The 15,312-nt window shown below is 35.6% G+C and overlaps 1 protein-coding gene across 1 annotated transcript; it reads right to left on the bottom strand.

Moving 5' to 3' along the window:
• Positions 1–8,652: 8,652 nt before the first annotated feature.
• Positions 8,653–14,713, bottom strand: LOC118270771 (uncharacterized). Its single transcript, XM_035586545.2, has 9 exons — positions 14,532–14,713; positions 14,276–14,337; positions 13,168–13,396; positions 12,592–12,806; positions 11,848–12,096; positions 11,117–11,329; positions 10,123–10,310; positions 9,555–9,635; positions 8,653–9,077 (listed from the first exon to the last, which is right to left on the bottom strand). The coding sequence occupies exons 1-9, from the start codon at positions 14,578–14,580 to the stop codon at positions 8,711–8,713; spliced, it is 1,653 nt and encodes a 550-aa protein (XP_035442438.2). The 5' UTR covers positions 14,581–14,713; the 3' UTR covers positions 8,653–8,710.
• Positions 14,714–15,312: the final 599 nt, after the last annotated feature.

Consider the following 15,312-nt stretch of genomic DNA (forward strand, 5'->3'; position numbering starts at 1 on the left):
CGTTCGGGGCGTTGATCGAATAGTCACAACTATGGCTGTCGAGCAGTAGGCTTTTGGTTCGATTCTTAGGTTAATCTAAATATTAATAGATTTTTGGTATTTTTCTCAATAAACTGACATACAGAGTTTGAACCATTTTATTTCTTACAAAGAGTAAATATTTGACTTACGCGCAAAACTGTAGCCAAAAAAATGTGGCCGTGCCTTTTCATCTTTATTACTACAAATTGAAGATATTTTCCAACTTAATATAATGCAAAACACAATCAATTTAAATATTCTAAACAAACCAATTAGTCTTGTCATTTTAATAAAATAGTTAATTTCATTATTTTACAGTCTATATCTGTTTGCCTTTGTTATTGTTTATCAGAGAAAAATAGTGTCTACAATAATAAATTTCAATTTTAAAGTTAGATATTTGATATTTAATAAAAACCACGTCAATGTACCTTTTCTATTAAAACTACTATTTTAATAATGAACTTGTTTAAATCAAAGACGTCGGTTATAGTAGTAGATTTTGAGAGTCAAGTGTAAACGTACATTATTGTATTTTACACATCAAAAGTTTTAATCTAATGATTACTTAAACTGTTCCTTAGTAAAAATTTTGTACCGAAAGCAATTGCTAAGGACTAGGTTAAGTAACCATTAAATGACTCTGAGTACTGCGGTTAATCCCAGAAAAGTTAAATAGAATAATCCCAATTTTCACCAGTTATATTTTTAGCCTAACAAAGAGAAAGCAGCGAACTGCGAACTTGATTAGGGCTCCGGATCGAAAAGCAGAAATAGGAACAAGGTGATTTTTAGTTAGTAAGAGTCTGACACCTCTCTCGCCTCACCCAATGTGACAATGGATGATTATATATTCTTAAAATGTGACACAGAGAAATCCACAAATCTAATGTCGATGTATTGTTTGAAATTGTCTCAGTAAAAACATTAACAAAAGACGAGGTGGCTGAACAGGGAATCAAACTTAAGACCAATAAATGAGGCACTGTTTAACACACAATAAGACAACTTAATCTTTATTTAAAAAACTGAACAAGTAAATTTGCAAAAAAAAATTATATAGAAAATGCAAGTCCATTACTGGTTCAATACAAATCTGGCATTTTTATTCCTAAGTGAGTGTCGTTTGGCGAGTATGAGTGGCTCCTTGAATATCGGAAGGATAGGCAAGGGAAAATCGTTACCTGCTGCGAGGTCTAGTGATGGGAGTATTGTCGATAAAATTGAATATTGGTGTCGATAGTGTTTTATTTTATCGCCTTGGTTAATTTATAAATTTTCCAGACTTTGTGGTATTTTTGCTGTTATGCTAACAATTTACAAGTAACAAAGAATCGTTGTTGAATTATACGCAAAAAGGAGTGGTAAACATAGCTTGAATAACTGAAACTTAACTTCAAAGTACATTTGCTACTACTAAACATCTAAGATATACCTCTAAAATTAAAATTTTGGTGAAAAAGTATGAATATATTATATTACATATTTTAGTAAAATAATAAAATGTCATTATAGTACAAACAATTACAATGATATGTCAATCGATTTGTCACAAACAAATCTTCTTGTCGTTTCGATAACAACATTCATCAATAACCACATCACTACGTAAGAAGCCCCTAACCTAGTTATAGCACGATCTAGCCCGGTCAGCTCTTCAATCTACCGTATAAATCTAGATGCTAGCTTGTTTGTGTTAGGACTAACGCTAAGACAACTGTTAGCCTAGACCACACGGCTTTTGTAACTGAACTTGCTTGTGGTATCAAAAGGCTATCGGAGGAAATTGAATGCAGTGGTCTATCTACATTATTGAATTAACATCCCTGTAGGCTTTGAATTTGAGTACATTTTCAATTGATGTTTATAGAAGTGGGAGATCATAATTGCGTGTATAAATAAAGTTATGATCTAGGTATGATCTCTTTAACTTTTGTGTGTTCGTGACGTATAAACTATATTATAAAATTGTTTTTAGACTATTATTCATTAGAGTATTGGCAACCGGAGCAGCAGACGACCTTGTGGGTTTATCATGGCTCCGGCTCGAAAAGCTGGAGTAGGAACGGGATTGTTTTTTGTCAGTAAGAGTTTGACACTCTCTCTAGCCTTGCCCAAAGTGTGAGTAGTCATTGGATGATTTTCCCTCCTTAAAAAAGGGGTATTGGCAAACTACCTACAATAGGTACTAACAATGATTTATTCAAATTAAACCTATATTCCTATTGTTAACATAATGGAACAAAAGCCTAACCTACTACAACATTAGAAGATTCTTTTTCAACAATTTAAAACTCAAACATTTGTACAATGAACTCAAGCGGTTTCTATAACAAAATTCGTTTTAAAAAAGGCCCACAAAATAAGTACTGAATAACATTTTCTTTGTAATCATGCGAAAAGTCGACGGTTCGGCCATTTTTATTATTAATTTTTATTTCAGTTTTGCACCGAGTGTACGAACAAAAGGGTCTTACAAAAGGTTTTTCTGTAACCCTCGTCAAAGCATCGACACTTGCCGATTTCTCTGCCATCTCATCCATCATTTGGAAAGAAAGAAATATGATTTACGCCAATATCAAGTGGTTGACGGACTATAGAATGTATTCAACCCACATGTTCTCTTTTCCTAGATGAGCTAGGGTCAGCATTGAACCTGATTGTTATTCTGTTGAATGTCAGTATCTCGTAAAAATGTGGTACGCATAATTTTTTGGACAAATTGGAAATGTTAGACATATGTCTGCAAAGTTAGTACCTAATAGAAGAATTGTGTAATCTATTTGATAATAGTGGGTTGTGACTTCTCTGGTGTTGCAATTTGCGGATATCTATAGACAGCGCTGATTGCTTACTATCAGATGACCCTCATTGCCCATATGTATACGCCATAAAAATTACTAACAAGGCGGGTCTCGGGTTGGATTCCAGGGTCGAGCAATAAGCTCACCCCCTATTATATGGGATTTATAACACTAATGGTGAAAAGTGGGTGTACAATGTGTACATTGCAAATGTACAGTGGCATAAAGTCCCGTAATGTTCACTTCTGCCTACCACTTTGGTGATAAAAGACGTTTAAAAAAAGTATTCCATGAATGCGCATTGAATTTGTTTAATTTTTATCCACTGAAATGAACAGCATTAGATTTAAGGAAAAAGTCGGAGCTGCTTTCAGCTTCAAAATATTATTTTAAGACAAAAATAATATAGGTATGTTGCTTTAAATGAGGAAGAGTTGACACTTCACTTTTCTATAAAAAGAAAATGTCACATCCACAAAACAAATATGAATTAAATAACCTTCTTACAATACATAAGTATAAAAGAATTAAAAAATCTTGAGTCACAAGACAGATTGACCCGAAAATCTACACAACACCTGTCCGGACTCGCAACGAATTTGACGAGGGTCATTTTGCAATTGAATGCGAAATACTTCCCATTCATCAGAACCTTTTGTTGAAGCTGCTCTGGAACCTGTGATTATGAAGGGTGGTCGGATTCATAATCAGATTCATTATGGTAAGACAACTCTTGCAGAGGTGAAAATGCTCTGTTGGTTTTTGAAAACCTTCTGACCTCTTTTTCTTTGGAGAGGTTACTGCAGGAGGCAATTGAAAATCTTGTGTTGGGTAATCTTTGTGCCCAGCTTATACTGAGGTAGCAACCCTTTTTGCATGGACATGTTGCTTCGTTTTCGTTATTTATATTTTTGTGCTTTTTTTAAATTTTTTTAGAGTTTTCATTTGCGCCGGCCAACCAGAGCAGAGCTAAGGTAACCGAAATCTTTTAACAGTTGATCTTCAACACACTGTCAAACGTGGACATTCACATTGTAGGTAATACATAAAATGTCGAGAGTATTACCGTTAATCTACAACATAGATATAGATATATAGATACAAATGAAATCTCCATTTTGCCCATTACTTCTTGCTGGTTGATTATTCTGAGTAAACCTTATTAAGCCATGTAATACTTAAACCAAACGGCGCTTACATTATCTAATTTTTTTTTTTATACTTACCTTACTTTAATAAAGTTATACTCACTAAATTGACCATCATACTATCCAACTAGTATTACAAAAGCAAATACCTACATTCAATAAAAAAGTAAATAAAAACAAACATCTGATCAATATCGCATGACCAGGTCAAATGGGCCACAAGTAGTTTCCCGATGACAAATACGCAAACGGTTGAACGCAGTCAATCTAGTTAAGCCTCGATTTCCTTTTGCGAATGACCGTAGCGCTAACGTTTTCGATCGCGTTTTATTTTCAAACTCGGCCGGTTTGCGTTTGTTTTTGTGCAGCTGCTTTATTGAGATTCACTTGCATAGTGCGATAACATTGTTTGTTTTCGAACAGATTATTTGTATTGAAATATAGATCATAATTTTTTAGCTTTTAATCCGTTTTTTTTTTGGTATGACTGTACACTTTGTAATTTGCTATCAATAGTAAAGATATACACAATAACCATATTCTGTATAATTCAATATCTCTCTGTCGCACTCAGAGACATGGTTACTTAAGCCAGTTCTTAACAATTGTTTTCGATACAAAATTGTTACTAAGGAATAGCTTAAGTAATCATTAACTGTCTCTGAGTGCGGCAGTCAGATCGCCTTCCACTACAATTTACTTATAACATTATTGGAAAACAGTGCGTGTATGTGCGAATATTTTTTTTATATAATATTTAAGCCGGCATTACTTTTTATGAGTAAATCTCGTTGCCTACCTTTCTTATAAAGCTTTTCAGAAATCCAACGAAGGCAAATTAACAGAAGCAGGTGCAAGGAACTATTAAAAAGGCATTTTTCCTCTAATTGGGGATGAAAAAGATTTATGAATGAACGAATGCAAATTTTACAGACACGCTGAGTTGACGGTAAAAATATAGGGCTTTTGCCGAGTCGTATATATTTAAAATCTCGAGGTATTTTTAGGATTTACGACTTTATTTAAGACTTTAATTTTAACGAGAACTAGAAATCTGAACCTAAAATTTCGATGAACGAAGTTATTTATTATTCTTCAAATTATTACTATTAGTACCAAAACTATAAAGGATTACATTTACACTGCATGATTGGCGAAGTAGCTGGCTTCAACAACAAGTTCGAAGTTTAAAAAAACATAAAAAAATAGACTGTAGCAATCATCAATATCAAAAGACTGCATAACTGACAAAAAAACCACGGGAGCAAAAAGCTCTCTTCCAAAAAACGAAAAATGTTTGCACGCACGAATACTCAAGCAGAAGCCAGTAAACTGCTAAAACAATGAACAGATTGGACATAGGTATCGGTGTACCAATCAGCGCTGTGTACACAAAGTACCGATACTCAAACAAAGGGACTAACTCCAGGCTTGTTTGAGTCAGGACTAGGACACAAATCCAATTTAAAATCTACGTGAGTTCTGGTGTCAGGTTGTGCTAGATAAACAATGTGTTCAGCGCTGGTTGAGAGGTCATAAAAGCGACTATCGTCGGGTTTTATGAGGTCCAATCATCCCCCCTTCACCCTGAATCTTCATCTAATCCCCAATCCCCAATCCTAAATTCCTAATCTCCAATCGCCAATCCCAAAGCCCCAATCCCTAAACCCCAATCTCAAATCCCCAGTCGCCAATCCCCAATCCCTAATCCCCATTCCTCATTCCTCAATCCCCAATCTCCAATCCCAATTGCCAATTCTATAAAAATTAGAACCACAGACGTTGCAGGTGCATCCATGTGTGGCACCATTAATTTAGACAGACCGAAATAATTGTACTTTTGAATGTCAAATCACACTTTTTTTTGGGGAGGGAAAATCATCCAATGACTTTTCCCGCCTTGGACGAGGCGAGAGGGAGTGTCAGATTCTTACTGGCTAAAAACCACCCCGTTCCTTCTCCTATTTTTTGAGGTACATAATTTTATATTTTTGAAAATGCGTTGAAAAAGTATTACAGATGAGGAAACTTGTGCTATGCTAGCATTTTAACGCAGAATCACAAACATCTTTCTTACCCTTTTTAGAAAAAGAGACTTTAATCTTACTTAGGACGCATATTTAGCTAATATTAGCCTCGTAAGTAACTTACTGTGAATGACAGCATAAGTTTTTGACAGGCCATTAATAATATTGTTGTTGACTGAAAACAATCATAGTCTCTCGATGAGAACGATTCTATACACTTTGATGGTTGAAATTCTAATCATAATATCAATTAATGTTGAATAGGGTAGATGACTAATTTTTATTTTAATGCCCGTCTTGTAGATTATTTTAAAACATTAGACACGTATTTTTTATTTTCTTATGGAAACAAATACTTTTGCTCAACCAACTCAAAAACTTGATTTGTATTGATTTTAACATATTGAGCGCCGTGGTGGTCACCGGTGACCGACGTTAGCGGAGGATTTGCCTTCAACAGTTTTCTACTGGCAGTCAAAGACTTAACCGGCTTTTCAAAATGGAGAAGGTTCTCATTAATTAAGTCTCTCTGTTCTATAATGTCACCTTATTATTCTTATGCAAAAAGTTAAGTTTAAATTGAGAAAGAGAACACAGATGTATTTTTGTCCTTATTATTTCGTGGGTGACGTCATTGACACATCATTTGTTTATCAATTAATAATTTACATCGATCTTGACATAATTAAACTTGAACACTCTGAATAATAATCTTAATATGCATAGTAAAATTATGTACTAAAATTATTAAAGACATAAAATGCCTCTGGACTTAAAAAAATGTGTGGTATTTAATGGTGTCCCCACCATTTATCTCAATTTACTTTAATCCTTTTTTGATTGTCAATTTTTTTAGTAAATATTTAGAAAGTCTATGGATTACATCTTTGCAAACATTTTCGTACAAATGAAAGCCTGGAATCCGTGGGGTATCCACTAATTGGACTAACGACATCCACGTAACTTTTAACGACATAGATGTCGAAAAAAAAATTTAAAAATAACACCTTGTTAACCTACTTTTTCTGGGTAACATGGCTTGCTTCGTGCATTTTTGCACTGAAGATAAACAGAAATGACAAGTTTGTAGAAACTCTACGAATTTTGTTGTTTGTACTCCGTGGAATTAATTTTGCCTTTTACCATAAGGGTGATTCTTCTGAGATGTGCTATATAGCTATGCTACGAAGATGTAATCGCTAAGCGGTATAACGTAGTTAAGCGAGGAAGATGCATAGCTCGAGTATGCGATGTATTCATAGTAATTAATTCCGGCTTCCCTACCGGGAAGCCATCCATAGCACGCATCTTTCCATATAAAAAAAAACATAGCTTTGCTGAGCAAAGCTGTTTATACCGACCGTGGCGTAGCACATCTCTGATGGAAAAGCACCTAAATCGGAATTTAAACGTTTTTAAACTTTCTGAAGCAATTCAGAAAGTATAAAACCTACACGGTTGGTAGAGTGGTTACAAGTGATTACTAATACCCAGATCAGGCAACTAAAGTTATTGTTGTTTTTCGAAAAAATCTCAGTTTAAATATGTATCTTTTTTTTTTTAAATCGTTACCCCACGCTGTTGTCACTCACACACGTTGTCACTCAGCAATGTGAGTGAGTGACAACAGCCAACTCAGCCGCCAATCCGGCCGCCAATGCTATCTAGACACCATAACAGCACACTGTTATGGTGTCCCATTAAAAATGACCCTTACCGCCGTACTCAGAGTCAACTAACCAATTATTTTTTATACTAAATCGTTACTAAGGAATAGTTTAAGTAATCATTAAATGTCTCTGAGTGCGGCAGTGAGGCTCAGCATAGCTAGAAAAAAATTGGCGCTATACTTAATATGCGTAACTCTACCTTTCCTTTAAGAACAAAAATTGGAAATAAATGTTATTTCATACATATATGCAACTAACATAAGATATATTCGAATCATTTTCTACATACATATCAGGTTATAGTACACACCCTTCATAAACCTATAAGTCCTGTAACGATGTGCCATAAAATATACATAATCTAATCACGGCGAGATTGAAAACAAATTCGATAAAAACGCGGTAGGCAGGATGCGTAGATCAATACTGAACGGGGCTGAGCAAGCGTTAAATTGTAGTTTAAATTATATTGCTGGGTTAAATATTTCCTGGAATGTTTTTGGTTTTATTTATACTACTGACATTACTAGGATTTTAAGCTCCGTAACTGCGGATGGCGAGCAAGGGTAGCTCGCCACCCGACCAGAACTAGACCCTTACGTAAGGCGCGTCGCGTTCCGCGTGCGCCTTAATGAGCCATCAGACAATCACAGATGGGACCCAGTTGCACTGATGCCTGATTCCGGGTTACCGGCGCTCTGACTCGAAAAGTAGGAGTAGAAACGGGGTGGGTTTTAGTCAGTAACAGTCGGATACTCCCTCTCGCCTCGTCCAAGGCGGGAGAAGTCTAGGATTTCCATCCTTCAAATTTCTTTCTTCTCCAATCGAAGCTACACTTTAGAACGAGCACTTAGCTACACTGACGGACAGAGTAACATACTATGATTTATATCTTTATTTGTTGACTCATAAATAATTTGACTTTGACAAAAGTTGCAGAGGTTTTGGAAAGGTGTCCAAAAAAGGGCATTTTGAGTATACAACATTAGGGACCATATTTTTTTATTAAAATTTATTATACTAACATAAAAATTTCACAATTATTTTGTTGCAAGCTTCTGAGGGACTGTTGTTGTAGAACTCTTTATCGAATTAGTTGTTTCCGTATTATTAATTTTGTTTACTGCGGTTGTCATGGTAACGTTTTTATCAACAGTCGTCCGTAGAGTGCTTGGAGATGTAGCATTATATGGATTCGTAGTTGGCAATTTTGTCGTTGTAATTTCAACCTTCTTGGTTATAGGATCAAGGTTCGGAACAAGATTGTCTTCAATGAATTTTGTTGCATTGTAAATGACCGTATCATTTTCTTTATGACTTTCCGATTTGTTAGCTTTGATTAGATTTATTAAAGAACTGTTGGTTATCGTTGGTGCATGGATGTCATGTATTTCGTTTTCTGCAGGCCTGTAACAAAATAAATGAAAAATAATTAATGATTTCTATTTTCTCTAGTATTTTTTTTATGAGATATACCATACCATCAGGGGATCCGTCTGCTCGGATACTGCTGCTGTTACAACAGACGGATCCTCTGATGGTAAGCAAGCGGCGCCGCCCATAAACACCCGAAAAACCAGAGGCGTTACAAGTACGGTGTTGGCCTTTGGTGTGGTGTGGTTAAGAATTTGAGGATGGTTGGAAATTAAGGATCTGTGAGTCTCTAGTAACCCCGCTCACACGAGCACATCTGCTCGCTCGTACACAGCACAAGCAAGCGTTATTCTAAGTCGGTTTTTAGTGAGGCCGTGGTATCACTCCGGTTGAGCCGGCCCATTCGTGCCGAAGTATGGCTCTTCCACACTTAATCTGCTTAAAAACTATTAATAATTTTTCAATCAAGGCTGCACGCAATATTTTTTTTTATTTCCTTATAAAACTTACCCATCCGGGTGATTTTTCCATGAAATGTGTCTTTGGACTAATTCGAATCCATTGTTAGTAATGTTGTTGCAAATTGCACGTCTGTTTAAAGAAAAATGATTATAGAATTAATATATCAGTATTTCAGATTTTCCTCTGGACTTTTAAAGAGACAATGACCTCTGAGCTTGTTTCGCCATTTCTTTTCAGAGTAGTTCCTTAGGAAATGCCGATTTCATCTAGATTTTTTTTTTTTTTGGTGACGGTTAAAAATGCTCTTTTATAGAGTGGCCTATTTGCAAAAATAAATAAAAAGAAAGGTAAATAGTTCTACATGGTAGATTGGGTTTCTGAATTGATTTTGTTCTTGTAAGAAGAGTACTAGATTTGGAGTAACAATAGTCGGTGTTTTAACATTTCATTGACATAAAAGCTACATTACACAAACTGCAACTGATTTCGATAATAAAGTCGTTTGATTTCATGGGACTCAATAACATGCGTCAATACTTGATCGTATCGACCAGTATTTTAAACCTTATTTTCTGTATACGAAAGTACAAATTCAAATGTAAATTTCTGATCTTACCTCAATGTATCATTTTTTGCTGGATCGGATCGCAGTATACAATCGAGGAATGCTCCATTACATTGAGTACTGGTATATAAATAAGGCCCAATGCATTCAAGTCCCTCTGTGATTTTAAAAACTGATGCAACGCCTATCAGCACTTCGTGAGTCCCCACCCACGTCACCAGAGGTCCACCGTGGTCATTCTAAAAAGTATCATCATCATCATCATGCACTGAAGATGCCTCTTTTACAAAAGACTGGTATGCCATAATTTGTAGTAATAGCTTAGCAAGCGGGTTGAAGATCCCAATTTAAAAGAATTAGATAGACCAACTGCCTCGTCGGTCTCGGGTTCAATTCCCGGGTCGGGCAAAGTATTAACTGGGCTTTTTTCGGATTTTCGAAAAAAATCTCGGTAGTAGCACGGAGTCTGGAATTGTGTCCAGGATATGGCAATAGGCTCACCCCCTATTACATGGGACTTATAACACAAATGGTGAAAAGTGGATGTACATTGTATAGCCGCATTACGTGCCGTAATGTGCACCTCTGCCTACCCCTTCGGGGATAAAAGGCGTGAAGTTGTGAAGTGAAGTTAGATTTTTTTAATGCATTAGTCGGTAAACGAACCTACGGATCACCTGATGGTAAGCAACCGCTCATGGACACCCGAAATATCAGAGGCGTTACAAGTGCATTTTCAGCCGTTTGGGGGTTAGAAATTTAAGGGTTATTGGAAAATCGGGGATTAGGAAGACTATGAAGGGGGGTAATTGGGCTTCCGGTAACCACACTCACAGAACGAAACACACAGCAAGCGTTGTTGCACGCCGGTTCGCCGTGGTATCACTTCGGTCGAACCAGCCCATTTGTGCAGAAGCATGGCTCTCTCACAGTTAAAAAGTTTATTTATCATATTACGCTATTTGGTCTGTGTTAAATATTATCTCGATATAGGACGTTAATGTGGTTAAAATACAGGTTAAATTTGAATAAAAATATATTATACCTGACAAATCCCGTTTCTCCTAGTATTCATTCTTCTTGAGTTTGAAACATTTAATGAATCCTTTTGTATTGTTGAAGCATTCATAATTTTATTGACCAAGCTTGGTTTTAGATTTGCTTTTACATTACCTGTTTTGTTATTCAGTAGTACGTTCTCTTTTCGTGTATTTTCTAGTAAAAGCAGTTCTTGGTCCGGGGGATTGGCACTTTCACACTAGAACAACGAAAAATTTACTGTAATTTATTGTAAAAAAAATATTTCGAGTAACATAATATATTATTAAATTATAATAAAAGGTGCTCCCACACAGCGGTTATATAACGTTATACAACAATGTGTAACAATAACATTTGTGTTTAAACAAATTATAACAGTGGTTGTAGAGTATGTTACATGCTGTTATAAATGTTACACAATGTTGTATAACGTTATATAACTGCTGTGTGGGAGCACCTAAATACATACGTCAAATGATGCAACGTGCACAGCAGGCGTACATAAGTATCGGGAAACCAACAATTCTGGTAGCGAATAAGAGAAGGGTACTTTTTTTAATGGGCCACTTAAACCGCTGCAACTCCTGTAAGCCAGGATCTAAAGTAGATACAACCATGAAAACACCGAAATACTGAAGTCCAGCGCGTCCCAGGGAAGTGAATGACTGTTTTGGATCCCGTAAGGAAATAAATCAGAAGATATTATTAGATGAGAAGAAAAAGATGGGTACTTACTGAGGCTCCCCCGTACCCACGAAGTCTCGACTCCTTAGCCATACATCCCTGTGCTGTAGGGGGGGCCTTGACAATAGTTTCACCCGCATCGTTTATATTTCCTTTATCCATAGTACAAATCATGTAATTGTCTATAATGGCATCCATTCCTTTATAAACTTCATACTCTTTCTTACAATCCTCTTTATTTTGTATCAATGTTGGTGCATAATTCAACTTTTCTTCGTTGTAGTCTTTTGGGTCCAATTGCTAGAAAGGTATAATAATTATAATTTTATTATGCCGTATTTTAACATAATTTAGTTCCTATAGAAGTTACGTGTGTCGAATGAATTATAGTAGTAGATTTTCTTTAAAGGGAGAAAATCATCCAATGACTTTCCCCGACTTGGATGAGGCGAGAGAGGGTATCCGACTCGTACTGACTAAAAACCACTCCGTTCCTACACCTACCTTTCGAGCCGGAGCCCCGGTAAACCCGCTAGGTAGTCCGCAGCTGTGGAGGTAGTTCGCAGTAATAGGTAACAGGACATTTTAGTCTGCAGTTGTCATCAATTATTTTCTTTCTTTCTCTTATAACCTAACCTTCTATTCTGATATTCCCAGTTCCCTTTCATCTTATATATCTATATGAATACTTCGTTGATTTTTTTTAAATCATTGTTAAGTTCTCTTAGTATACTTTTTACTGTGCTGTTACTGAAACTATTTGTCAGTTAAAAATAGTTACTTAATTAATATTACCTTTCGCCACTTCGCTCGATGACCCCACCCCATTACCATGGCATCAATGCCCGGTTCTTGGAATTTCGTTTCATAGTTAATTATTATTGGCGCAGGGATGTAAGAACACTTATCTAAATACGTTTTATCATTAAAGTCGTAGGGAGATTCTACCTTCACAACTGCTATGTCAATGTATGACCATTTTTCTATTTCTTCGTATTTTAATTCATACGCTATGAATAAAAAAATATTAAGTTTAATAATGTTAAGTTTAATATGTATAACCTTCCAATCAAGACAAGTACCAATGTGTCTTTTACCGAGTTATATAATATAATTTCAAAGATTATTTGGAAACCACTGACGAACGTTGAAGGAAAACATTGTGAGGAAACTTGGGCTTATGAATTATAAGTTTAAAATAGCCAGCCCATATTGACCAAGTGTGGTGATTAATGCTAAAATCTTCTTCGTAAAGGTCTTTGGTCAGCAGTGACCATTTATATGCTTTTGATGTGTATAAGAAAATAAAGTGCTACTTTATTAGCAATATCTTACAAACCTATGAAATATATTTCCTAACAATTGTCTCACCTTTAGGCACACAAGTAAGTATAACTTTCTTTTTTCTGTCTTTAGTACAGTAATCGTCATTAATTTTTGTATCTTTCACGTATTTGTTGTAACCCGCTATAGCGTAGAGATGGTTGACATCGGTGACGCAAGCTGCTGACGTCACTATGTACTCCGGGGATACAAGAGCCCCTCCACACAACCATCCTTCATAATACCTTGGTGATACAGCCGCTTTAGAAAAGTACACCTGAAAAAATCTAGATGATAATAACATTCTTAGTTAATAAATCTCAAAACTCGCTTTAAATTTTTTTTTTTAAACGTTGCCTCACATTAGGATTTTCTCCTGTGTCGTGGGTGCGTTTACAAACATACAAGTTCACATGCACATGACACCCAGACCCGAAACAACAGTTTGTGGATCACACAAAGAGTTGCTCCGTGCAGGAATCGAACCCGCTACCCGTTGCGCGGCAGCCAGTTGCCCAGCCACCGCACCAACCGTGCAGTCATTATAATTATGTTGGTACTGATCATCAGAAGACATGACATAAATATTTTAGAAGCCTAAACTAGATATGTTTACTAATATGTAGTCCAAGTTTCCATTAGCCCTATATTATTTACATTAATATTTAAAATAACGCCATCTATCGATTGGTTCACGAAAGTTTTATTACCAGATGCTACTCTGAAGCTTCTGCTTTAAAACCTGAAGGTTTGTGCCTTTGATTTTAATTTCTATGTACAAAAATAGATGGCATTAAATGTTACGTTAGATTGTTTTACAAATTTGAGAAGTGTTGAACTCATATTTTGTAAGCAGTAAGATAGAGGATAGCACATGTTTGGTACTATTGTAAAGAAAAATAAGAACGGACTATGATACTCATATTATAAAATATACTAGCGACTCGAGCGCGGTTTCACCCGCTCTGCTCAACTCCTATTTATCGTAGCGTGATATATTAAAGGTTATAAACTTCCTCGATAAATGGACTATTGAATAGAAAAATTTTTTTGTAATCAAACCAGTATTTCCAGAGATAAGCGTGTTCAAACAAACTCTTCAGCTTTATATAATAGTGTAAAATGTAAGATTATTAACATGTTAACTTAATCTTACCACGTAAGGTTTATCTTTTGCAACAACCTCTCCATCTTTTATTCTTCTTTGGCAATCAGAACCTTTAAAATAAATATGGCATAAACAAAATTACACATACAGCATACAATATTTGAAAGATTAAAACATAATTCTATAAATATATTATCTACATTTGTACACTTGTTTCTAAGAATAAATTTTTGGCGTTTCGACTAGCCGTTTAGAAGAGAGTTATAAAAACTAAAGTTTTGAAGTTATAAAGACTATCGCTTACCATTAAAGAAAAATGAAACAAATATGTATATGAATTTGAAAGTGAACATCGTGTGCCTTGTCGGTTAAGTTTTATTGAGAATTAAATAAAAAATACATTTTACGCCACTTTGTTCCAAACGAATCGATCAAATTAAACACGACTGAATGACATTTTTATGTGTTCGCCTTACTACGGTCTTTCCTTGAGTCGATTTAAAACTAGATTTTGCTTTGGTTGGACATAATTTCTCCTTGGTGTAGTAAACCACTGATTCCTATGATAATTAAGTACGAGTACAGATGTCACATCGACAACCTATAAGTGGCCACTGCTGACCCAAGTCGTCTTCTCGCACGGAGAAGGTTTTTGAGCATTAGAGTACTTTTCCACCAGGGATGAGCTATGTTACGTTGCTGTGGATGCGTTTGGTTTCCGCCAATCATATTCATGGTACACATAGCTTCTACACTCGGGGAAACGGAGTCAGCTAAGCTATATTTTTATATGGAAAGAAGTGTGCTATAGATGGCTTCCCTGCTATCGATACATAAAATCTTCGTAGCATAGCTACATAGCACATCTCTGGTGGAAAATCACCCTAAATCCCCATGTTTGTTCAATGACTGTTGGCGATTTCAAACTTATAATTAGAAATTATAAGCCCATGTTATAAGAACAGATGTAATTGATGAAATTATTTCAATAATGAATTTAATAGTGGAAGATTTGCAGTTTTTTATTCAAGTTTAATTCATACAAAGACTGAACAAAGAGACCACATAGGTACCGGGATGGTTTG

This window comes from Spodoptera frugiperda, chromosome 13 (genome assembly GCF_023101765.2).
Source record: "Spodoptera frugiperda isolate SF20-4 chromosome 13, AGI-APGP_CSIRO_Sfru_2.0, whole genome shotgun sequence".
Classification (NCBI taxonomy): domain Eukaryota; kingdom Metazoa; phylum Arthropoda; class Insecta; order Lepidoptera; family Noctuidae; genus Spodoptera; species Spodoptera frugiperda.